This window comes from Hypanus sabinus, chromosome 8, assembly GCF_030144855.1.
Source record: "Hypanus sabinus isolate sHypSab1 chromosome 8, sHypSab1.hap1, whole genome shotgun sequence".
Taxonomy (NCBI): Eukaryota; Metazoa; Chordata; class Chondrichthyes; order Myliobatiformes; family Dasyatidae; genus Hypanus; species Hypanus sabinus.
This window is the reverse complement of record NC_082713.1, coordinates 110,501,727-110,528,534: the sequence shown is the minus strand read 5'-3', so window position 1 is coordinate 110,528,534 and position 26,808 is coordinate 110,501,727. Positions and strand designations below refer to the sequence as shown.

The 26,808-nt window shown below is 43.7% G+C and overlaps 1 protein-coding gene across 6 annotated transcripts in view; it reads left to right on the top strand.

The window, feature by feature from the left end:
* The window catches only part of c8h12orf56 (chromosome 8 C12orf56 homolog), a 95,400-nt gene that overhangs the window by 52,387 nt on the left and 16,205 nt on the right, over positions 1-26,808 (top strand). For 3 of the 6 annotated variants that reach the window (XM_059977580.1, XM_059977576.1, XM_059977575.1), the window contains 5 exons: positions 4,520-4,609; positions 5,790-5,916; positions 19,094-19,168; positions 20,848-20,925; positions 22,400-22,578. In XM_059977580.1, coding sequence (XP_059833563.1) covers positions 4,520-4,609; positions 5,790-5,916; positions 19,094-19,168; positions 20,848-20,925; positions 22,400-22,578 — 549 coding nt within the window. The remainder of the gene's footprint in view (positions 1-4,519; positions 4,610-5,789; positions 5,917-19,093; positions 19,169-20,847; positions 20,926-22,399; positions 22,579-26,808) is intronic. The other 3 variants (XM_059977578.1, XM_059977577.1, XM_059977579.1) reach the window with 3 other exon arrangements.

Sequence of the window (26,808 nt, the reverse complement as noted above, 5' to 3'; positions counted from 1 at the left end):
CTTCAAGCCAAGATCTCACTCATCTGCAAAGCATAGGGCTAAAGTAGAATGGGGAAAGTGCGAAAGGCCTAGTTTTGGGTGCCACAAGAGCGTTTCAGAATCCAAGTATGTTACGAGGAACGGGTTTAGTAAATGAGACAGAAGAGTAAACACATTAACTACTTATTTACAGGCAAATGGTAAAACATTCAACTAAGCCAGCCTAAGTTACAAAACTATGCCACGAAACATTCAAACTCAACAAGTACTTCGTTAAATCTCCCCCAGTTATACAACTGCAGACCTAAGCATTCAACAGAGTGAGCGCGTGGGCCCTGCTATATCTGCAGCATATTCCCAACACTGGTCGTGACCTCAGTGTGAAGAGGAGCCCCTGGAGGCAAAGGAAAGAGAATGAGTCTCTCGCACGTGCTCTTCTTATACCCCTATGTTGCCCAGAACCGGAAATCGGTGTTGGTGTGGGCAAGGCTGCTTCCCTCAACAGTCCAATCAATGACCAGCATGGCAGGAACAGCTTTCGAATGGCAAGTAAATTACTGCTTCACATTACAAAGTATATAAAATTATAAAAGCTGTAGACAGGGTGGATAGTCATTCTTTTCCCAGGGTAGAAATATCAAATATTAGAGGTTTATTACCACTGATTTATGTCATGAAGTTTGTTGTTTTGCAACAGCAGCACAGTTCAAGGCATAAAAATTGTTATAAGTCATAAAAATAAATAAGTAGTGCAAGAACATAGAACATTCCAGCACAGTACAGACCCTTCCCCAGAATGAAGTGCTGTTCTTTTAACCTACTCCAAGACCAATCTAAAACATCCCTGCCATATAGCCCTCAATTTTTCCTTCAACCATATGCCTATCCAAAAGTCTCTTAAATGTCTGCGACGTATCTGCCTTTACCACCACCCCGACAGCACTTCTATGCACCCATCACACTCTATGTGTTAAAAACAAAACCTACCTTGGACAACCCCCTATACTTTCCTCCAATCACCTTAAAATGATGCCATTTCTGCCCTGAGAAGAAGTCTCCGGCTGTCTAATCGATCTGTGCCTCTTAGTGTTTTTAAAGTTTTAAAATTTATAGTTTAAAGATTCAGAACGGTAACAGGTCTGTCTAACGCAACAAACCCACACTGTCCAGTTACACCCTGTGACAAATAAACTAACTAACCGGTACATCTTTAGACTATGAGAGGAAACCGGAGCACTCAGTGGAAACCCAGGGAGAACGTACAAACTCCTTACAGACAACAGCAGAATTGAACCTGGGTCGCTGGAGTTGTAAAACATAAAGCTAACAACTATGCTTCTGTGTCATTCTAAAGATCTCTCATACACCGCTAAGCAAGTCTTGTACACCTCTGAAAGGTCACCTCTCACCCTCCCTCACTCCAAAGAGAAAAGTCCCGGCCCACAAAACCTTTCCTCACAAGTCAGCAGTCTAATCCAGGTGGCATCCTGGTAAGTCTCCTCTGCACCTCTTTAAAGCTTCCACATCCTTTCTATAATGAGGAGACCAGAACTGAACTGATCTTGGGAAGTTGTTGCTGCCTGTCTCGAGTTTGCTGGAGGATGTCCGACAAGTGGGAGAACAGGAGGTCTCTCTGGCCCTCCAGAGATGCTCCATTCCCTCCTTCTTGCCCTCCCTGTCTGCCTGGCTTAGTTTGGTGAGAGTGAGAACTGTGCAGAGAGCCATCTTCAGTGTTGTGTTTGCTTGCCTGAGCCAGGAGGTGAAACACAAAATAAACCTTTATTCATAGCCAAAAAAACTCACCAGTGCAACCAGAGCACAGTTATTCAAAAAGCAAACACGAGGAAATCTGCAGATGCTGGAAATTCAAACAACAACACACACAAAATGCTGGTAGAACACAGCAGGCTAGGCCCGAAACGCCGACATTGCTTCTCCCTATAGATGCTGCCTAGCCTGCTGTGTTCTACCAGCATTTTGTGTGCACAGTTATTCAAAACAGTTATACTGAAGGACATTCAAGGTGTCATCGGAAACAATGACCAATCAGTGAAAGACAGCCTGGAATTGGTTGTCAGCTGACCAATAGGCATTGGATATTTTGGCTCTGATAGTCTGATTATACCATGCATTAAGTGTGAGTACACTACCATTCAACATCAACAGTTGTAACAGGAAGTTGTGGAAACACTCAGCCAATTAGGCTGCATTTGTGGAAGGAGAATCAATGAACATTTCATAACCAAAGGTCAGTTCTGGATCTGAAACTATAAATCTGTTTCCCTCTGACCTGCTGAGTGTTTCTAGCAATTCCTAGTTAGAGTCAGAGTTATACGGCACAGAAACAGGCCCTTCTGTACAAATGGTCCACACTGACCAAGGTGTCCATCTCAGATGGTCCCATTTGCCTGCATTAGGCCCGTACCCCTTTAGGCCTTTCCTGTCCATTCACCCGTCCAAATGCCTTTTAAACATGTGGACTCTGTCCATACTTCTCACTGCCTCAGTAAAGTAGCCATCGTAATCAAAGATCCCACCCACCCTGGAAATCCTCTTTCTCCCCAACATCCCTACCCCCCACTTCGGGCAGATGACACAAGATGTCCGATGAAGGGTCTTGGCCCAAAATAACGACTGTTTATTCATTTCCATAGATACTGCCTGACCTGTATAAGTTCCTCCAGAATTTTGTGTGTATAACTCTATATGACCCAAAAGCTCCCACCAGGCTTGGGGACAGCTTCTACCCCACTGTAACAAGACTATTTAGTGGTTCCCTAGAACAATAAAATGGGACTCTTGACCTTACAATCTCCCTCGTTATGATTTGCACTTTATTGTTCATCTGCTCTGCCTTTTCTCTGTGGCTGCTATAAATTATTCTGCACTGTTACTGCTTTACCTTGTTCAGAATCTGAATCAAATTTGCTGTTTTATGGCAGCACTACGTTATAATAATAAAAATATAAATTACAATAAGACTATAACACCTAGGAGCAGAATTAGGCCATTTGGCCCATCGAGTCTGCTCTGCCATTCCATCATGGCTGAATCCTTTTGTCTGCTCATCAACCCCAGTTCCCGGGGTTCTCCCCATAACATTTGATGCCGTGTCCAATCAAAAACCTATCAATCTCTGCCTTAAGTACACCCAATGACCTGGCCTCCACAGCTGCATGTGGCAACAACTTCCACAATTTCACCACCTTCTGGCTAAAGAAATTTCTCTGCATCACCATTTTAAATGGACACCCTTCTATTCTGAAGTTGTGCCCTCTTGTCCTAAACTCTCCCATCATGGGAAACATACTTTCTGCATCTACTCTGTCTAGGCCTTTCAACATCTGAAAGACTTCAGTGAGATCCCCCCCTCATCCCTCTAAATTCCAGTGAGTACAGACCCAGAGCCATCAAACATTCCTTGTATGATAACCCCTTCATTCCTGGAATCATCCTCGTGAATCTCCTCTGAACCCTCTCTTTTTAGATAAGGAGCCCAAAACTGTTCACAATACTCGAGGTGAGGCCTCAACAGTGCCTTATAAAGCCTCAGCATCACTTCCCTGTTCTTATATTCTAGACCTCTTGAAATGAATGCCAACATTGCATTTGCCTTCCCCACCACAGACTCAACTTGCAAGTTAATCTTTAGGGTGTTCTGCACAAGAGCTCCCAAGTCCCTTTGCATCTCTGATTTTTTGGAGTTTCTCCCATTTAGAAAATAGTCTGCACATTTATTTCTACTACTAAAGTGCATGACTGTGCATTTTCCAACATTGTATTTCATTTGCCACTTTCTTGCACATTCTCCTAATCAGTCCAAGTCCTTCTGCATCCTATCTGTTTCCTCAACACTACCTGCCCTTCTACCAGTCTTTGTAACTTCTGCAAACTTGGTAACAAAGCCATCTATTCCATCATCTAAATCATTGACATACAGCATAAAAAGTGGTCCCAACACTGACCCCTGCGGAACACCACTAGTCACTGGCAGCCAACCAGAAAAGAATCTTTATATTCCAACCCTTTGTTTTCTACAAATCAGCTGAAGCTCTAACCATGCCAGAAACTTTCCTGTAATTCCATGGGCTCTTAACTTGGTAAGGAGCCTAAGAAGTATAGATAAAATTATATTAAATAAGCATAGCAAAAAGCAGTAAAAATTATCCATTTAGAAATCTGATGAAGTGGAGAAAGTTGGTCCTGAAATGTTGAGTGTGTGGCTTTAGGTTTCTGTACCTCCTCCCGGATGGTAGCAATAAGAAGTGGGCATGTGAGGACACTCTACCTCGGTGCACTCTGTAATGATTCGATGTGTATGAACAGTGTGCAAGACAAGATTTTCACTCTGTCTCAGTACATGTGACAATAATAAACCCATTCCAATTGGACCCACCTCTACCACCTCTGTTTTTATGACCAGATTTCCAACTTCTGCACTTTTCCGATGTTTGTTTAACACCACAATATTGCCAGATTAATTCACAATAGTTACTGAAACATGAGTCTGTGACGGGACTTTCCTTCTGTGTTCCTGCAGGTTTTGTATTTTGATCGTGGAGACATTGGGTGTAATGTTCAGGGAAACAGAGACGGAACCAACACGCCTGGAGCTTCTGAATGCCGAGCGGTAGGTGAAACATCATTGGTTTGACCGTAAGACAGAGCAAAATTAGGCCACTCGGCCCATCAAGTCTGGTCCCCATTCCATCATGGCTGATTTATTATCCCTCTCAACCCCATTCTCCTGCCTCTCTCTGTAACCTTTGACGTTCTTTTTAATCAAGTACCTATCAATCTCTGCTTTAAGTATACAGTACCCATCTGTGGCAATGAATTCCATGGATTCACCACCCTCTGGCTAAAGAAATTCCTCCCCATCTCTGTTCTAAAGGAATGTATTTCTATGCTGCAGCTGTGCTCTCTGGTCCTAGACTCCCCCAGTATTAGATACATCCTCTGCAAATCCACTCCATCAGGGCCTTTCAATATTTGATAGGTTTCAATGAGATCTCACTCATTCTTTTAAACTCCAGCGAGTACAGGCCCAGAGCCATCTAACGCTCCTCAGAAGTTAACCCTTTCATTCCTGGGACATTCTAATGAGCCTCCTCTGGGCCCTCTCCCATACAAGGATGTCCTTTCTTAGATAAGGTGCCTAAAACTGCTCACAGCACCCCAAGTGCAATCTGACCAACACTTGGTTTGTAGGCCAGTCTTGGGGAAAAGAGAATTTGCTTTAAATGGACATGCGTGTAAAATGGGACTGTAAATGGATGATGTGTGTAAAATGGGAATTCGCTCTGCTTTCCTGTCATAAGTGTGCTAGAATACTGCACACCTGTCCAGGTGAGTGTAGATCTACAGTACTTGGGTACAGCGTCAGTTAAACAGCACTCAGAGTATTGAGGAGGATACAGGTGAAGGGATTTGCAGAGTCGCTCTTGTTTAGTGTAGGAATACGTGTTTGATGGTTGGGCTGAAAGAGGGAAAGGCTGCCTTCATAACTCTAATCTCACACTCAGTGTTTTAGGAACAGCAGCTTCCCTTCATCCTTCAGATTTCTGACGGACAATGAACACTCTCTCACATTTTGCTCTACTTATTTATTTTTTCATAATTCTTTTGTAACTCATGATATTTTTGTGGATTGCACGAGAGCAATGTCACAGCATACGTCAGTGATAATAAGCCAGATTCTGAGATGATATGTCTCATGACTCTAACCAGCGTCAGTGCTTTCTCATGGGAGACAGGACCTCAGCAAGCTGCCATGTTTTAAGGTGAACACTCTTTGTATCTCTCGGTAGGGGCCTCCTGGTTGTCAACCTGTTGAAGATTTTAATCTGCGGGCCCCAGGTCTCCAAGGCTTGTGCCGCAGTTGGTGATGGGACGCCGTTTGGGTGTGTGATCGCGGCCGCACCTCAGAGCGAGGAGGTAAGTCTGCAACCCGACCCGGGTTCAATTCTTGCTGCTGCCTGTAAGGAGTTTGCATGTTCTGCAAGTGATCATGTGGGTTTCCTCCGGGTGCTCTAGTTTCCTGTTTAGTAGGTTAATTGGTCACATGGGTGTATTTGGGCAGTGTGGCTTGTTGGGCTGGAATGGTCTTTCAGTGTCCCGTACTTCTAAATAAGTAAATAAATGTATATGCTCTCAGAGACCTGTGCACTTGTTCCACTGTGTGTCTCTGATTGTCACTCTTCATTGGAACGGCCCTCGGCTTTCCAGATTCTTGGCTCTGGGATCCCCTTTCTTATCTTCTCTGCCCTCTAAACTTTCTTCCTTCCAGAGACAGTCATTGAATGCCATCAAAGTCGAGTTTATTGTTGTAAGAACAATTACAGTGAAAAGCTTCCTAGCAGCAGTATCACGGGCACACAGCATCAGATACACCACATTCACAAGAGAAACTTAAATCAAACACAATTTTTACTAGAAAGAAACATACTGCATTTTAGTGCAAAGTGATCAAAGTGGATATTGCATTAGTTGGCTGGATATCACCGGCATACATGGTGAAATTTGTTAACTTCGCGGCAACTGTACAATGACATACAAGATAATATAGAAAAAAATAAATCAATTACAGTAACTATATATGTATATTAAATAGTTAAATTAAAAATAGAGCAAAAACAGAAATAATTTTTTAAAAGATGAGGTAGTGTTCGTGGGTTCAATGTCTATTCAGGAATCGGATGGCAGAGGGGAAGAAGCTGTTCCTGAATCGCTGAGTGTGTGCCTTCAGGCTTCTGTACCTGCTACCCCGGTAACAATGAGAAGAGGGCATGTCCTGGGTGATGGGGGTCCTTAATGATGGACAAATGACACAAATCCTTTGCCTTTAGCCCTCTGTGCTGTCCCCTGACCTCTATGAAAGTCAGTGCCAGAGGTTCTGCAGGCTGCTGGTGATAGAATTTCTTTAGCACAGGTGCTTCAAAATGAAAATGTAAAATAACAGAAACTTCTGGAAATACTCAGCAGGTCAGGTAGAGGAGAGAGATTGGGAAAGAGTGCCAGAGAGAGAGGGGCGGGGAGATGGGGAGGGAGAAAGGGACGGGGAGACGGGGAGGGAGAAAGGGACGGGGAGACGGGGAGGGAGAGAGGGACGGGGAGATGGGGAGAGAGAAAGGGACAGGGAAATGGGGAGGGAGAGAGAGAAAGAGGAGTGGTGTGGGGGAGAAGGAGGGGAGACAGGTGGAATGACAGGGAAAGAGAGAGAGGAAGAGGTGCGGGAAGCTGGGGAGATAGAGGGATGGGGAGGGAAGGAGAGGGAGAATTTTGGGGAGATGAGAGAAAGAGAAGGAGAGGGGCAGGGAGACAGGGAGGGAGAGAGCCAGAGCAGATGAGGAAATGGGAAGGGAGAGAGGGAGCGGGTCGGGGCTTTGGGGAGGGAGAGGGGACGGAGAGAGGAAATGGAGGGAGAGGGTGGGGTAGGGGTGGGGAGTTGGGGATGGAGATAGAGAAGGAGAGGGGTGGAGGGACAGAGTGGGAGGGAGGGGAGAGGGAGAGAGATAGGGAGACAGAGATGGAGATGGGCAGCTCAATGATCTATTATATTTTTAACGTTCTTTTTCTGCATCAGAAAAAGTTAATTTTCAAGACATCAAGCCAGAACTAATGAAACTATTATCAGTTGTTTTAGTGTTACAAAATGATTTTAAATGGGGTTATTCACAAATTGAGGCCTACTCACTTGATAACTGACTTTTTTTAATGTTTAAATCTATTTTGGTTGTATTGATAAACTCACTCCAGTTATCACTAATTTAAATACATTAAAAAAACTATAATTGTCAAGAGAAAGGAAAATCTTAAGTTCTACTTTGCTGCATTGGTTTGTTGGTGATGATACAAATAATACTCATGGATGCCTGAATTGTAAATTCCATATATAGTTATATTGTAGCGGTGTGCTACACACAGCGCTGAAGTAACGACATGCAGATGGTGAGTTGCAGTTGCGTAAAAGATTTATTCAAACCTCGCGGCCTCGCTTTTAAGCCTTCCCGTCTCCGCCCTCCTCGGGTAGGAATGCTGTAGGAGGAGCATATTCACAGTCCCTTCCCGCACGCGGGCTTTTCCCCTTACTGGTGAAGAAGGCCTGGCGCCCTTTTTGGGACCGGCCTCTCTGCCGCCGTGTGCCACTTTGTGAGCCGGTTCGAGTGCGCTGGGAAGTGGGTCACCACATAGCCCCCACCCCCCGGAACCGGCGATACACCCCCCAGAGTCGGCCTCTGTTTGGGAGGTCTGCCTCTGCGCCGCGGTGCCTGAGCTCCGACCGGCTGCGCCAAGTCCACGTAGGCCAGTTTGAGTCAGTCCACTGTGAAAACCTCCTCTTTCCTCCCAATGTCCAGCACGAACGTGGACCCGCTGTTCCTGGTCACCTTAAACAGCCCCTCATAGGGCCGCTGTAGCAGTGCCCGATGTCCGCCCTGTCGTACAAAAACAAACTTACAGTGCTGCAGGTCTTTGGGTACGCAGGTCGGGCTCTGCCCATGCTGTGAAGTGGGCATGGGAGCCAGGTTACCGAGCCTCTCATGTAGTCTGTACAGGACTGCTGCAGGTTCTTCCTCTTGCCCCCTTGGGGCTGGTATGAACTCCCCTGGGATGACCAGGGGTGCGCCGTACACCAACTCGGCCGACGAGGCGTGCAGATCCTCTTTGGGCGCCGTGCGGATTCTGAGCAGGACCCAGGGGAGCTCGTCCACCCAGTTAGGCCCTTTGAGGCGGGCCATGAGAGCCGACTTCAGGTGACGGTGGAAACGCTCCACTAGCCCGTTCGACTGTGGGTGGTAGGCAGTTGTGTGGTGCAGCTGTGTCCCCGAAAGGCTGGCTATAGCTGACCACAGACCGGAGGTGAACTGGGCGCCTCTGTCGGAGATAATGTGGGCCGGTACACCAAAGCGAGATACCCAGGTTGCAATCAGTGCTCGAGTGCAGGATTCGGAGGTGGTGTTGGTGAGCGGGACCGCTTCTGGCCATCTTGTGAACCGGTCCACGATAGTCAGGAGGTGCCGTGCTCCTCACGACACTGGCAGGGGCCCCACGATATCCACATGAATGTGGTCGAAACGCCAGTGGGTGGGATGGAACTGCTGCGGCAGGGCTTTGGTGTGCCGCTGCACCTTGGCTGTTTGGCAGTACATGTACATTTTGGCCCATTCACTGACCTGCTTGTGGAGTCCGTGCCAAACGAACCTGTTGGAGACCATCCGGACGGTTGTCCTGATGGAGGGGTGCGCTAAGTTGTGAATGGAGACGAAAACTCGCCGCCACCAGGCTGCTGGGACGATGGGGCGAGGTTGGCCGGTGGCTACATCACACAGTAGGGTCCTCTCACCTGGGCCTACGGGGAAGTCTTGGATCTGCAAACCGGAGACTGCGGTTCTGTAACTAGGGATCTCATCGCCTGCCTGCTGTGCCTCTGCCAGTGCCGCATAGTCCACCCCTGGATGGTTGGTCAACGTTCGCCACGACGTTGTCCTTTCCCGAGACATGCCGGATGTCCATCGTGTATTCGGAGATATAGGACAGATGTTGCTGCTGGCGGGACGACCAGGGATCGGATAGCTTCGTGAACGCAAAAGTAAGCGGTTTGTGGTCCGTGAACGCGGTGAAGGGCCGACCTTCTAAGAAGTACCTGAAATGCCGGATTGCCAGGTATAGCACCAACAGTTCTCAGTCGAAAGCACTGTATTTGAGCTCGGGCGGTCGCAGGTGTTTGCTGAAGTACGCCGGGGTTGCCAGCGACCCTCGATGAGTTGTTCCAGCACTCCACCAACTGCTGTGTTGGATGCGTCCACTGTGAGGGTGGTAGGGACGTCTGTTCTGGGGTGCACTAGCATCGCGGCATTTGCCAAGGCTTCTTTGGTTTTAACGAAAGCGGCTGCAGCCTCTTCGTCCCAGGTAATGTCCTTACCCTTACCTGACATCAGGGTGAACAGGGGGCACATGATTCGGGCTGCTGAGGGGAGGAAGCGGTGGTAGAAATTCATCATACCCACGAATTCCTGAAGGCCTTTGAGCATGTTGGGTCGGGGAAAATGGCGGACCGCATCTCCCTTAGCGGGCAGAGGGGTTGCCCCGTCTTTAGTAATCCTATGGCCCAGGAAGTTGATGGTGTTGAGTCCAAACTGGCATTTGGCCGGGTTGATGTTAGGCCGTATTCACTCAGTCGGGCATAGAGTTGACGGAGGTGGGACAGATGCTCCTGACAACTGCTGCTGGCTATGAGGATGTCATCCAAATAGATGAATGCAAAGTCCAGGTTGCGTCCCACCGCATCCATGAGCTGCTGGAATGTCTGTGCGGCATTCTTTAGGCCGAACGGCATTCGGAGGAATTTGAAAAGGCCGAACGGGGTGATGAGTGCCGTTTTGGGGACGCCGTCTGGATGCATCGGGATTTGATGTTATCCCCGGACGAGGTCTACCTTGGAGAAGATCTGTGCGCCGTGCAGGTTTGCTGCAAAGTCCTGAATGTGTGGCACAGGGTAGCGGTCTGGAGTTGTAGCCTCGTTCAGCCTGCAGTAGTCGCCGCATGGTCTCCAGCCCCCTGTTGCTTTGGACACCACGTGCAGGGGGTAGGCCCATGGGCTGTCGGACCACAGTATGATCCCCAATTCCTCCATCCTCTTGAACTCCTCCTTCGCCAGTTAGAGCTTGTTCAGGGGAAGCCTTTGTGCGCGGGCGTGGAGGGGTGGTCCCTGGGTCAGGATGTGGTGCTGCACTCCGTGTCTGGGCATGGCTGCCGTGAGCTGTGGTGCCAGAACTAATGGGAAGTCTGCCAGGACTCTGGTGAATTCGTTGTCGGACAGCGTGATGGAGTCCAGGTGTGGGGCTGGCAACTTGGCTACACCCAGGGAGAATGTTTGAAAAGTCTTAGCGTGGACTAGTCTCTTCCCTTGCAGGCTGTGAGCTCACAAAAAATCCGCCCCCAGGAGTGGTTGGGCCATGGCAGCCAGTGTGAAGTCCCACGTGAACCGGCTGGAGCCGAACTGTAGCCGCACCGTACAGGTACTGTAGGTCCTTACTGTGCTGCCATTCACGGCCCTCAGGGTGGGTCCCGGTTCTCTGCTGTGGGTGTCGTAACTCGCCGGAGGTAAGACGCTGATCTCAACTCCGGTTTTGATCAAAAAGCTGTGTCCTGACTGTTTGTCCCACACATACAGGAGGCTATCCCGATGGCCAGCCACCATAGCCATCAGCGGCGGCTGGCCCTGGCGTTTCCCAGGAAGTTGCAGAGCGGGCTACAGTGGTGGGCTTCTGTGCCCCACCGCTGGTGGTAGAAGCACCATTGTTTGTTGGCCTCTGCACTCCTGCCTCCGGGTTTTGTGGGCTCTGCTGCCGGGCCTGGTCTGGTCTGCTGTTGGGCACATAGCTTGGTGATCTGTGCGATGGACACCCCACTCTGCTTCTTGGCTTTCCACAGCACATCTGCCTGGGCCGCCACCTTCCGGGGGTTGCTGAAATCCGCATCGGACAGCAGCAGACATATGTCCTCGGGCAACTGCTCTAGGAATGCCTGCTCAAACATGAGGCAGGGCTTGTATCCTTCAGCCAGGGCCAGCACCTCGTTCATTAATGCCAACGGCGGCCTGTCTCCCAATCCATCCAGGTGCAGTAAGTGGGAAGCTTGCTCGCACCATGAGAGTCCAGAAGTCCTTATGAGCAGGGCTTTGAATGCTGTATATTAGCCGTCCTCTGGGGGCGACTGTATGAACTCCTCAACCTGGGCGGCTGTAACATGTGGAATCTGAGATTATCTGCCGAATGTGGAATTGGGCTTCTGCTTGCTGGAACCATAGGTGAGGTCGCAGCGTCCAGAAGCTTGGCAGTTTTAATGAAACTGCATGAACAGATGCGGCATCGTTCATCTTTGTCCTAATATCGTTTGGGCCGTCGGGGTCACCAATTGTAGTGGTGTGCTACACACAGCGCTGGAATAACGACATGCAGATGGCCAGTTGCAGTTGTGTAAAAGATTTATTCAAACTTCGCAGCCTTGCTTTTAAGCCTTCCGGTTTCTGCCCTCCCCGGGTGGGAATGCTGTAGGAGGCACATATTCACAGTCCCTTCCCGCGCGCGGGCTTTTCTCCTTGCTGGTGAAGAAGGCCTGGCACCCTTTTTGGGGCCGGCCTCTTTGCCGCTGCGTGCCATTTTGTGAGCTGGTTTGGGTGTGTTGGAAAGTGGGTCACCACAATATTATACCAGAAACCATACTCAAAGTAATTGATTACTAGTGAAATCCTTTGGAACAACCTGAGGCCAAGAAAGTTGCTCATAAATGCAGGATTTTTAATATCTCCTCCAGAAATATATCCAGTGCAGTTGGGATCGCTCTTTGTCCTTAACTCCCTGATACTGAAGTATGTACTCTTTTTTCTTTCTTTTTCAATCTTTTTATTATTATTATTAATATCAACATAATAAGATTGATACATAGATAATGGGATTACAAACATACACATTTCAACTGAACATGAAAGAATACATAACCAATAGTTACAGTATAAATGAGTCTTCCCAAATCATGGACGATACAAGTAACCAATAAACAAGGCAAACCTAGGTATATCATAATATGTATTAAAAAAAAACAGAAAACAGAAAAAGAAAAAAAATTATGCAAAAAAAACTAATCTAACAATCTAATAACTAATAAGAAAAAAAATGAAAAAAGAAAAAAGGGGAAAAGAAAAAATGAAAAAAAGAGCTGTTTATAATATCTAACAAAGATACAAAATCATCAGTGTCGTCAACTCCAACCCTCTCAACATATGTAAAATCAAAACTGGAAAAACAAATAGGCTTGGAACAGGGTCGTATTACATCATATGAAAATATTGAATAAATGGTCTCCATATCTTTTCAAATTTAATAGAAGTATCAAATACAACACTTCTAATTTTTTCTAAATTTAGACATAACATAGTTTGAGAAAACCAATGAAATATGGTAGGAGGATTAATTTCTTTCCAATTCAACAAAATAGATCTTCTAGCCATTAATGTAAGAAATGCAATCATTCGACAAGCAGAAGAGGATAAATGAAGTGAGTCCATCATTGGTAAACCAAAAATTGCAGTAATAGGATGAGGTTGTAAATTAATGTTCAATACCGTGGAAATAATATCAAAAATGTCTTTCCAATATTTTTTCAAAAGCAGACAAGACCAGAACTTATGAGTTAAAGACGCTATCTCTGAATGACATCTGTCACAAATAGGATTTATATAGGAATGAAAATGAGCCAATTTATCCTTGGACATATGAGCCCTATGCACAACCTTAAACTGTATTAGTGAATGTTTAGCACATATAGATGATGTATTAACTAATTGAAGAATTTTATCCCAATTCTCAATAGGGATAGTAAGGTTAAGTTCTCTTTCCCCATCATTTTTAATCTTATAGAAGGGCTCTGAATGTATCTTCATAATTATATTGTAAAGTTTTGATATTAGCCCTTTCTGAGAAGGATTTAGTTCAAACAAATTCTCCAAAATACCTGAAGACACAAGATTTGGAAAGGTAGGAAGTACAGTATTTAAGAAATTCCTGATCTGTAAATATCTAAAAAAATGAAATCTAAGCAAATTATATTTATTAGATAATTGTTCAAAAGACATAAAACAATTATGCAAAAATAAATCGGAAAAATGTAGTAATCCCAAGCTGAATAAGCTTGGTCTATAATAGAAGGATAAAAAAAGCAATTGGATACAATAGGAATATTTAAAACAAACTGAGTCAACCCAAAAAATTTCCGAAATTGAAACCATTTATGTAAAGTATGTTTAACTATTGGATTGTCAATTCGTTTCTGCAATTTAGAAAGAGCAAAGGGAAGAGAAGACCCTAAAATAGAACCCAATGAAAATCCTTGTACAGATTTAATTTCCAGGTTCACCCAATGAGGGCTAAAAGATAAATCCCAATCCTTTAACCAACGTATCAAATATCGGATATTGACTGCCCAATGATAAAATCTAAAATTAGGCAATGCCAATCCACCTTCCTTCCTTGCCTTCTGTAAATATTTTTTACCTAATCTAGGATTTTTATTCTGCCATATATATGAGGAAATTTTTGAATCAACATTAGCAAAAAAAGATTTCGGAATAAAAATTGGTATCGCTTGGAATACATATAAAAACTTGGGTAAAATAACCATCTTAATAGCATTAATCCGACCTATCAGAGATAAAGATACTGGTGACCATTTAGTAAATAAACATTTAATCTGATCGATTAGGGGTAAAAAATTAACCTTAAATGTCCTTATAGTTTTTGGTGATTTTAATCCCTAAATAAATAAAAGAGTCATTAACTAATTTAAAAGGTAAATTTCCATACATTGGAACCTGTCTATTTAAAGGAAACAATTCACTCTTATTAAGATTTAATTTATACCCGGAAAAATTACTAAATTGAGCCAACAATGATATAACTGCAGGAATGGATTTCTCAGGATCAGAAATAAATAATAATGAATCATCTGCATATAATGATAGCTTATGTATATCCGTCCCATGAGTAATGCCAAAAATGTTCTGTGATTCTCTGATAGCAATTGCCAAAGGTTCTAAAGCAATATTAAATAATAATGGACTAAGAGGACAGCCTTGTCTAGTACCCTGAAATAAACGAAAAAAGGGAGATCTTTGATTGTTAGTAGGCACCAAGGCTACTGGAGTATGATATATCAGTTTAATCCAGGAAATGAATGTCGGACTAAAATTAAACTTCTCAAGCACAGTAAATAAGTATGGCCATTCAACTCTATCAAATGCTTTCTCTGCATCTAATGAAATGACACATTCTGAAGTGCTATGTGAAGGAGTATAAACAATATTCAATAATCTCCTAACATTGAAAAAAGAATAGCAATTTTTAATAAAACCAGTTTGATCTTCTGAGATAATTTGAGGTAATACCTTCTCCAGCCTGGACACCAGTAACTTGGAAAAGATCTTGGAGTCTACATTCAATAAAGATATTGGTCTATAGGATGCACAGGGTCTTTATCTTTCTTCAATATTAAAGAAATGGAAGCTCTATAAAAAGATTGTGGCAGATTACCCAATCTAATTGTTTCTTCAAAAACCCTGAATAACCGAGGAGAAAGTGTAGTGGAAAAACATTAAAAAAAAATTCTACAGTATACCCATCTGGACCTGGTGCTTTCCCATAATTCATAGAGGAAATAACCCCTTTAATTTCTGCATCCGTAATAGGAATTTCTAATATTGAAAGATCATCAGATGATAATTTTGGAAAATTCAATTTCCTAAGAAAATCATATATGGTATTATAATCATGAGGGAATTCAGAATGATACAGGGAGGTATAAAACTCTTGAAAAGATTTGTTTATCTCATCATAGTTAACTGTCAGATCCCCATTCTGCTGACGAATCTTAGTAATTTGACGTTTACCCGAAGCATTCTTCAATTGACTCACTAACAGTTTACCCAATATATCACTATGTATATAAAAATCTGATCTGGTTTTCATTAATTGATCTTCAATCGGAGATGTAAGTAATAAACTATGTTCCATTTGAAGTTCAACCCTTTGTTTGTAAAGCTCCTCACTAGGAGTAGTCGAATATTTCTTGTCAATCTCTTTAATTTTTTCAACCAATAAAAGAGTTTCCTTCTTAATGCGTTTTCTCAGACCAACGGAGTAGGAGATAATCTGTCCACATTTATATGCTTTAAAAGTGTCCCAAAATATTCCGCAAGAAATATCATACGTGGAATTAGTTGAAAAGAAGAAATCAATCTGTTCCTTCATAAATTTAATAAAATCCGGATCTTGCAATAAGGTAGAATCAAATTGCCATTGTCTAGCATTAGAAGCTGTATCCATAAATTTAATAGAAAGTTTTAATGGAGCATATAATGGCTATAATATCATAATTACAACCAATTACTGATGGAATAAAACAAGAGTCAATAAAAAATAATCAATTCTCGAGTAGGAATGATAAACATGTGAGAAAAATGAAAACTCTTTGTCCTTAGAATGCCGAAATCTCCAAATATCAAAAATTCCATTATCAGTCAAAAAAGAGTTAATACAAGTGGCCGACTTATTAGGTAAAGTCTGAGTAGATATAGATCTGTCCAACAAAGGATTTAAACAACAATTAAAGTCACCACCCATTATTAACTTATATTCATTTAGATTAGGTAGAGAAGTAAATAAGGACTTAAAAAATTGGGATAATCCACATTTGGAGCATAAACATTAACCATAGCAACCTTTTTTGTTAAAAAGTAAGCCAGTAATTAACAAAAATCTACCATTCGGATCCGAAAAAATATCGTGTTGGACAAATGCAATAGAGGAGTCAATAAAAATTGAAACTCCCCTTACTTTAGCATTCGAATTCGAATGGTACTGTTGACCCCTCCAAAACCTAAAAATGTGATACTTGTCCTCTTTCTTCACATGAGTTTCTTGTGCAAAAATAATATGTGCATTCAGTCTTTGGAATACTTTGAAAATCTTTTTCCTTTTAATCGGATGGTTTAAGCTATTAGTATTCCAAGAGACAAAATTAATGGTCTGAGCCATATTTCTGAAATCAACCCTTTGGTATATAAAGGGTTAACCAAATTATGAACTCATGCACCCAGAAGAGGAACAAAAATAAGGGGCGGACCCGGAAATGACGACAACGCGGACGTTTTAGTAGTTTAAAATCAGCCCAAATGAAAAAACTAAAAAAAAACTGGTGTAAAGAGCATAAGATTTAGAAATAGACCCCCCACTCCCCACCCAAGGAAGAAAAGCCACCCCAGCCAGGAAAAGGCTGGGAAGAAAGAGGAATGAAACTAAATCTACCCCCATATCAGCAGAAAGCAACTCCATATACAAAGGATAAAAAAGATACACCCAAACTCTAAAGAAATAATAATCACTATACTGAAACCAAACTTCTTAATATAATTACTAGTAAAAAAACCCAAAAAGAATATAATCAGTAGTAACTTATAAATCGGGTTAAAACCCAAACAAACCAAAAAAATTTTAAACTGTGATAAGAAATGCATTATAGGAAGAAGACGAGAGAAAAAAAAATGGCAAAATCAAAAAAAACCCAAAAGTATTTTAGAGAAGAAACCGCCATCTTAGTAAAAAAAATTCACCTTCGAAGGATTAATAATAATGACCAAACATAAAGTACAGTGATTAAAGTAAGTAAAATAAAAAGATTAGTACATCAAAAAAAAGCTTTAACTAGAGTATAAAATACAGAGTAAACCTATACCAATAGCCAGAAACAAAATCTGGTTTTGGAAACAAAAACCATCTTACAACGATCAAAATCATTCATTTATTGAAGACAAGAATCCGTAGCAGTAAGGAAGTTCTCATTCAGAAAGCTTCTCGCTTCAGATGTAGAAAAGAAAACATGCCGTGGTGCATTCGGAGGTGAGATTCTGAGCTTTGCGGGGTATAGGAGCGCAGGTTTTAGATTTTTCTCATAACATTCGGACATAAGAGGTTTAAAAAGAAGCCTTGCCTTCATTACTTCTGGACTAAAATCCTCCACTAATCGAAAATCAAATTCTTGGAATTTGACCATCCCTACACGCCGAGCCACACGAATAAGTTGCTCTTTAACATGCACATAATGAAATTGGATAATTACAACCGGTGGTTTAGCTGAAGCACTTGGTGATCGACGCATAATTCTGTGAGCATGATCGAGTAACGGAGGACTGTCTGGGAATACAGAAGGGAACCCATCCTTTAAAAGTTGAGCAAAGTACTTTGAGGGGTCCCCTTGTTCAATACCTTCCGGGAGACCAGGTATGCGTAAGTTCTGTCTTCTGGACTGATTTTCAAAATGGACACTCTTGGCTTTAAGTGTTTCCACCTGTTTAATCGTCGAAGATAATTTCTGCTCCAGTTTTTTGATTATCAAGCCTCGCTTCCGAGCGTCCTCTTGCAAAGTTGCAATTAGAGCTTGCTGCTGGTTAACTACTGAATCAGTCTTATCCATATAATCCTGAAAAGCCTTTATATCTTGTTTGAAAATTCGTCGTTGTTCTTCAAATTTTTCATTTAAAACCTCCAATAACATTTCATAAGTCAATTCAGTGCGCTTAGGATCGGTCTTTTTCTTCTTCCCGTTAGAACCTTTCCCAGGGTCTCACCCTTTAGATCTCAGAGCCATTTCTGTATTCATTTCTTCAAAATTCACAATAAACTCTTAAAGATAAGTCCAAAAAAGTAGCAAGAATCTTTTGGTGTAGGTAAAAGTAAGTTAAATAAGGGTGATCATAGGTTAAAAAAAGTAAAGGTTATGGAGCGAATCTGAAACAGTGCTCTCTCCATGAGCGTCTCCTGCTGACCTCTTTTTTTCTTTTAATTAGTTGCAGTGTAATTATTTTAGTTTGTACGTCTGATGAGCAACATGTTGTAATTGCTGGATGAGATCTATAATATCAAATTAGATCAATATCAGATGGTACAGGGGGCTGCACTGCACAGGATCGGAAAAAGCTGCAGAAAGTTGTAAACAGCCAGGTCCATCATGGGCACTAGAATCCCCAGCATCAAGGACAACTTCAAAAGGTGATGCCTCAGAAAGTCAGAATCCATTACTAAGGACCCCCATCATCCAAGACAATGCCCTCTTCTCATTTCTACCATCAGGAAGAGGGTTCAGGAACTTGAAGACCCTCACTCAACAGTTTGAGAACAGCTTCTTCCCCTCTGCCATCAGGTTTCTGAACCAACGAACACTACCTCACTATTTTTGCTTTTTTGGCACTAATTTAATTTTAAGATAGATAGGTATACACACTCATACAAACTTGCGCACACACAGACACACGCACGCACACACATGCGCGCACACATACGTGCATGCACACACAAACACACTCACTCACACGCGCGCACACACTCACACACAAACACACACACACAATGGGCTGAAGGACCTGTTCCTCTGCTGTGTTCTGTATGTGCAGTATTAGGACAAAGCTTCTGGGTGCAAGTACTAATGTTAGCATATGTTGTGAGTTCACGTTTGTAGAATTTAATTAACTCCTGATTCTTCCTTTTGTTCCCGTTTCCCATGATAGTTGCAGAAGCTGCTGCTGGAGTATAATGATGCAGTGGTATCGGCTCTGTATGAAATCTTCCTCATAACACACCAAGTGAGTGTAACACAATGGGCATCACACTGCATTGTCCCTCCACTTCCCCCTCTCTCACTATGCTTGTACTTCATGCCCTGGTTCTCCTGGTGAACCTGCAGAGCCCCATTCACACAACGAATCCAGATCGGTTCTGACCTTCAGGTGGAGCTGGGTATTTGGGATGAGGGGTTGGAGAACGGAGATGGTGATTCGGATTTATGTTGGCCACAGTATGGTGTCTCACTCATTTATTTGTATTCACCTTTAAATTCCTTTGTCTATATTGTACTTAAGGTAAAGTTCTCAAGCTGAAATTTTGCCTTTCTGCATAAATTCAAAAAGAGAGAGAGTGTGTGTGTGTGTGTGTGTGTGTGTGTGTGTGTGTGTGTGTGTGTGCTTCAATAAGTTTTAGTCTTGGCTGAAACAAAATTAATTCTGCGCTCGGGTTTGTTAGAGCAAGGAGCCTTGTTCTACCCAGTTACTATGGTAACAAGGGCAATAAAATTTGTTCCTAAGAGAAGAGTAATAACCCCTGCAGACTCATGTGGCTTTTATCTCTTTGGACAGGCTTTTGGCTTGTCACATTGAGAAACAAACAGACTTTGACTTTAATTGAAGGAAAGAATGATCCATTATTGTTAAACTCTGCTAAAGGTGCAAAGTAATGACTCTGTCAGGAGCAGCTTGGATCATTGTTTGTTCCTGCAATCGAGAGTTAAGGAACAAAGGGTTTTGAAGATGGTTTCCATCTCCCAAGCCTTGATCAGGGATTGTTGGCTTCACCCCAGCTGCCTGGCTGGTGCACTTTGTGATGTCGAAACCACAAGATTTTAGACTGCTAGTGCTGAAGGAAAACGTTCCAGTCGTATTTGCCTCCTGATAGATCCCACTGACCTCCCCCCCCCCCCCATGCCATCAACCACCTCCTCCTTATGAAAGAGGGTGCAGAGGAGATTTTCCAGGATGCTGCTTGGATTGGAGAGCAGGTCTGTGAGGAAGGCTTTTCTCTTTGGGGTGAAGGAGGTTGAGAGGTGACTCAATGGAGCTGTACAAGATGATAAGGAGTGTAGGTAGATTGGACGGGTGGAAATGGCTAATATGAAACCTTTTAAGGTGATTGGAGAAAAGTGTGGGGTGGATGTCAGTGGTAAGTTTTCTACACAGAGTGGAGAGTGCATAGAACACCATGCCAGGGTTGGTGGTAGAGACAGATATATTAGGGACAATTAAGAGATTCTTAGATAAACACATGGACAGAGAAAAATGGAGTGCTGTGTGGGAGGGAAGAGTCAGATTGATCTTGGAGTTGGAGTAGGCTCGATGCAACATCATTGGTTGCTTGTGCTGCACTGTTCTATGTTGTTAACCCTGTCCAGCTCTCCTTCCTCCTTTGAATTGCTCCCTCTTTGCCCAGGGCTTTAATCCCTCCCAGTTTATGCAGCTGAATGTCAGCACCGATAATGTCTTGCGAAACACTTTGGGATATTTTTGCTGCATTAAGGAGATGTTGTTGATCATATAATTCTGACGTGATGACAATCGGTGTCTCAATGAAAACCACCTGCAATGCCCATAGCAATGAAAATCCCAGAGTAATCAGCTGAACACATGTTCAAAAATATACTTTTCTTGTCATCCAGAAGGAAAGCTGAGACCACCCTGCACTTGACTGAGTTTTCTTGTAATCATCTTGACAGGGAAGCTGGGGTTCGGGCTCAGGAAACGTTATGACAGTGGGATGGTTAATGGCCGCTCTGCAGAGACTTCCAGCCATGGTAAGTGTTCTGTCATCGTTTTACCAGAAGCAATGACCCTCAGGGCACCTGTACCAACTTACCACCTTGGTTGAATAGGACTACCAGCCTGCTAGCCCTGGCTCTTAAAACAGGCAAGAACAGCAAAGCCTAGAACTTCATTGCTCCAACAAGGGAATATCAGGCAACTTCACAGTTAGCTGATGGTAAACCCTGAGAGCAGCAACAATGTGGTGCCAATAGACAGACGCATGCTTGGTAAGTTGGAAAGTTGGTTTACTATTGCCACATAAACTGAGGTACAGTGAAAATCATTGTTTTGCATGCCATAGTTAGCCCATCACCCCTTCTGGGACATATACCGCCAACAGCAGCTCACCAGAGTTCTCTGTCCTGGGCCTGTCTTCGAGATCCTTCCTCTCCCAGGGATGAGGTCTTTGGAGCTTCTGCTGGTGTTTCTGTATCTTCGGGTTTTTACGGGATGGGGTTGGTAGCCCCAAGCCCAACTCTCCTTTTGAAATCGGGCTTGGGACCATCCACGGTGGAGTTTTCTGTATGGAGTATTTCATTAGAACAAGAGTGTGGGGTTCGGGTGGTGAACTTGTGTGTGAGCTGAGAGGATGGTGTGAGAGTGGGAAGGGGAATAAATATGGGAGGAATGGGAGGATCAAAAGATGAATTGGGGGATGGTGGTGAGAAGTATCTAAACTGGAAAAATCAGCATCTATGCTGCGGGACTGTGGACTACCCAGGCGCAATGGAAGGTGTCACCCCTCCAGTTTTACTCTGGGCTTCATTCTGGCAGTGGTGAAGGCCAAGGATGTGGGAACGAGAAGGCAGCTGGAAAGGTCTGGAACTGGGAGCTTGGGTGGCCTCTTCAAGGACTCTTTCCAACAGTTACTCTCAGTTTTATTTTTAATTGCACAATTTGTCATCTTTTGCGCAGTTTGTTATCTGTTTATGTATCGATTTTCATAAATTCTGTGGTATTTCTTTATTTTAAATGCCTGCAGGAAAATGAATCTCAAGGATGTATATGACATACTTTTAAGATCAATTTGACTTTGATGAGTATGTTTCCTTAACCTTTGACTTGAAGAGTTCCATTGCAACATATAAGATTATTAAGGGATTGGACAAGATAAAGGCAGGAAATATGTTCCAGATGCTGGGAGAGTCCAGTACCAGAGGGCATGGTTTGAGAATAAGGGGTAGGTCATTTAGGACAGAGTTAAGGAAAAACTTCTTCTCCCAGAGAGTTGTGGGGGTCTGGAATGCACTGCCTCGGAAGGCAGTGGAGGCCAATTCTCTGGATGCTTTCAAGAAGGAGCTAGATAGGTATCTTATGGATAGGAGAATCAAGGGATATGGGGACAAGGCAGGAACTGGGTATTGATAGTAGATGATCAGCCATGATCTCAGAATGGCGGTGCAGGCTCGAAGGGCCGAATGGTCTACTTCTGCACCTATTGTCTATTGTGTCTTCCTGTTGCAGTTACTTTTCATCGACCACATGATGAAACGCATCATTGAGACAGTCCTGTCTCCGCTTCATCTCATGAGCCCCAGCCAGGCTCTGCTGCTTTTCCAGCAGCTCTACATCCTCAACACCTGCCTTCAGTATGGCAGCAGGCTGGCAGAGCACATCAGGAGTAAATACTGCGAGGAGTTCAGGTAAGGAGAAGCTGCAGTCCATGTTCCTCGGTGAGTGTAACCGTGGGAAACTCCTGCTTGCAATTAATAGTCTGCCAACCATACATCTCTTTGTGAGACTGGATACCTTGTGAGCACACCTGTAATTATAGAGACAGTGAGTTTCTCCCATTTTACAAGTAGGAACAGATATTTACACTCTGTTACCTGATGAAAGACTTCGGTTCCGTCAGCTGCGTAAGTCTAGGGAAGACAATCTCCGGCCCCACCAAACGCGGAAGACTGAAGCGCAAGACTCCGAATCCCGCTGTTTGTGTGGATGCTGCGTGATTCGTTACCCTGTTACAAATGAAGACCACGAAATAACAGATGGTATACCGCATACAATTAAACAATTTAGTTTTATTATTCGTAATTTGACCAAAGGGTTAGTAAAGAAAAAGCAAAAAAAAAGAAGGGCCCGTTTTAATGAAACAGTCTAATATGCACAAGTTGGAGCTCACAGTTTCCTCTTAGCCGATCCTCCTTCGATCTCCTCAGGCTTCATCAGATCATGGCCCTGCTCCGGGTCGAGTCCTATGATCTCTTTTCTCTGGTGTCTTCTCCCTTCATCTCCTGCCCAACAAAAGACCCAGCTCACACACCAGTGTCAGGCACACAACACAAAAACACAGTCCCTTCATTGGACGGCTCACATTCCGAAGCCCCCGTTATCTCTCACCATAACCCAAACACTTGCTGCTACAGAAAGACCATCACGTTAGCAGTGAAACCTTCCCCAGGGGGTTGCACTTAGGAGTCTTTTACCAAAGGAAAAAAACCACAGAGTCCATCAGACCAATGCAGCAGCTGCTAACTGACCCCCACATTTCCCCCATAACCCTGCACAATCGTTTTAAAGATCAGCTTTATTTATTACACCGAAACATACAGTGAAATATGTCATTTGCATCAACTAACACACAGGCTGAGGTGGTGCTGGGGGCAGCCCGCAAGCATCGCCAGGCTTCAGACAACACTTACTTACGAACCCTAACCTTTGGGATGTGGGAGGAAACCCACACGGTCACAGGGAGAACGTACAAACTCCTCACAGACAGTGGTGGACCGGATCCCGTGTTGCTAGTGCAATGATGCTGTTACACTAACTGCTGTGCTACAGTGTCATGTTCAGAGACAGTGACTTTCTCTCATCTTACACGTAGGAATGGAAATTCCATCCGTAGTCTGTTATATGAGAATTTTAGCACAAGCAAAAAACCACACAGTTCATCAGGAGCTTACTATTGGCCCCTACACTTTTCCCATAACCCTGAACCCAAGTTTACATCCACCCCCCCCCACCTCCTGTTTAGAAGGTCTGGGTCTGACCTGACCCTTCAACAGTTGCTTTCACCTCGACCCTGTCCCATCGATGCTGCTGAACCCACTGAGTTCCTCCAGCAGATTGCTTGCTGCCTCTTTTATATATCCCTTTGGGTGTCGGGTCGAGCTGTTCTCATGAGAGATTGGAAGTATGAGTTGTTTCTGTTACTCTGTAAACTACTTGATGCACCATCAATAACTCACTCTGAGACGTAAAGGCGAGATATCGGCTTTTATTGACTGGAAGAAGGAACCAGCAGTGAGTGACCACCATACTACATCCTGGAGACTGAGAGGCCGGGCCCAGGCTCTGATCGCCTTTATACAGGGGTCTGTGGGAGGAGCCACAGGAGCAGTCAGCAGGGGGCGTGTCCAGACAGGTATATGTAGTTCACCACACGGGGTCTGTGGGAGGAGCCACAGGAGCAGTCAGCAGGGGACGTGTCCAGACTGGCACACGTAGTTCACCACACTACTGCACTGTTGGATCCGGTGACATTGATCCAAGATTTGTTGGAAGTCAAGAATGAGGCATAGAAATTGGTGAGTACGTCCTTGTTATTTACTGTTGCAAAGAAAAAGGTTGTGTTTGACTCATACTCAGACTAGAGAACAACATTCCAGTGATAACAATTAACCTAGAAAGTAGCCAGATTCAAGCAGCATGATATTTGCAGGAAGGATGCAGAATCAGCTATACTACAATTACTGGAACATTGGTTATTATATAAAAGCACAGGAAAGTTAAACTACAGGAAAATGCTAGAAAATAGCAATTCTACACTCTAATCCAACAAACCACATCCAGTGTCAATAGTTAGTGACATTCATTAATCAGTAAGGTTTGTACTTAGCAGTGCTGCCTTGAAGCTCCATTGAGCCAGGTTGAATCCTGACCTCATGTGCTGTCTGTGTGGAGTTTGCATGTTCCCCTGTGGCTGTGTGCTCCTCCAGGCTAATTAATCAGAATCAGGTTTATTATCACCAGCATGTGACCTGAAATCTGGTAACTTAGCAGCAGCAGTTCAATGTAATACATAGTAGAGAAGAAGAAGAAAAAAAATAATAATCATAACAATTAAATAAGTAAATCAATTACAGTATTTGTATATTCAATAGATTAACAATTGTGCAAAAACAAATGATATATATCAAAAAAGTTAGGTAGTGTTCATGGGTTCAATGTCTATTTAGGAATCGGATGGCAGACGGGAAGAAGCTGTTCCTGAATCACTGAGTGTGTGCATTCAGGCTTCTGTATCTCTAACCTGATGGTAACAGTGAGAAAAGGGTATGCCCTGGGTATTGGAGGTCCTTAATAATGGATGCTGCCTTTCTGAGACACCGCTCCTTGAAGATGTCCTAGGTACTTTGTAGGCTAGTACCCAAGATGGAGCCGACTAGATTTACAACCCTCTGCAGCTTGTTTCAGTCCTGTGCAGTAGCCCCTCCATACCAGACGGTGATGCAGCCTGTCAGAATGCTTTCCACGGTACAACTATAGACGTTTTTGAGTGTATTTGTTGACATACCAAATCTCTTCAAACTATAGTCACTGTCTTGCCTTCTTTATAAATACATTGAAATGTTGGGACCAAGTTAGATCCTCAGAGATCTTGACACAGGAACTTGAAGCTGCTCACATTCTTCACTTCTGATCCCTCTGTGAGAATTGGTATGTGTTCCTTCGTCTTACCCTTCCTGAAGTCCACAATCAGCTCTTTAGTCTTACTGACGTTGAGTGCCAGGTTGTTGCTGCGACACCACTCCACTAAATTGCATATCTCGCTTCTGTATGCCCTCTTGTCTCCATCTGAGATTCTACCAACAATGGTTGTATCATCAGCAAATTTATAGATGGTATTTGAGCTATACTTAGCCACAGTCATGGGTATATAGAGAATAGAGCAGTGAGCTAAGCATACACCACTGAGATAAGCTAGTGTTGGTCATTAGTGAGGAGGATATGTTATCACCAATCTGTGCTGATTGTGGTTTTCTGGTTTGGTAGCTGAGGATTCAATTGCAGAGGGAGGTACAGAGGCCCAGGTTCTGCAACTTCTCAATCAGGATTGTAGGAACGATGGTATTAAATGCAGAGCTAGAGTTGATGAACAGCATCCTGACATAGGTGTTTGTGTTGTTCACGTGGTCTAAAGCTGTGTGGAGAGCCATCAAGTTGTGTCTGCTGTTGATCTATCACGGCAATAGGCAAATTGCAATGGGTTCAGGTCCTTGCTGAGGCAGGAGTTCAGTCTAGTCATAACCAGCCTCTCAAAGCATTTCATCACTGTCAATGTGAGTACTACCGGGCAATAGTCATTAAGGCAGCCCACATTATTCTTCTTGGGCACTGGTATAATTGTTGCCTTTTTGAAGCAAGTGGGAACTTCTGCCCATAGCAGAGAGAGGTTAAAAATTGACCACGGTAACTTGACAATAGTGCAGGTAAGTGGGCAGCAGGAAAGCCAACAACGGGATTTGATGGGATGTGAGAGGAAAAGTAAGGCTGGTGTGGGATGGACATCTTGGATCAAATGACCCGGTTTTTATTTTATTTATATTTATTGGGACATTCAGTGCAGAACAGACCCTACCAATGAGCCACACTGCCCAGCATCCCACTTAGTTAACAACACAATTTGCAATGACCAATTAACGTACTAGCCGCGTGCCTTTGCAATGTGGGAGGAAATCGGAGCACCTGGAGGAAACCCACTTGTTCATGGGAAGAACCTTAAAAACTTCCAAGCAATGTTGGAATTGAACTCCAAACTCAAGCCCCAAGCTGTAATAGTGTTGTGCTGACTGCTACACTACTGCACTGCCAATGTGACCGTTTCTTGATCTATTACCATGTATGGCACAAGGTGCAGTGTGCACCAT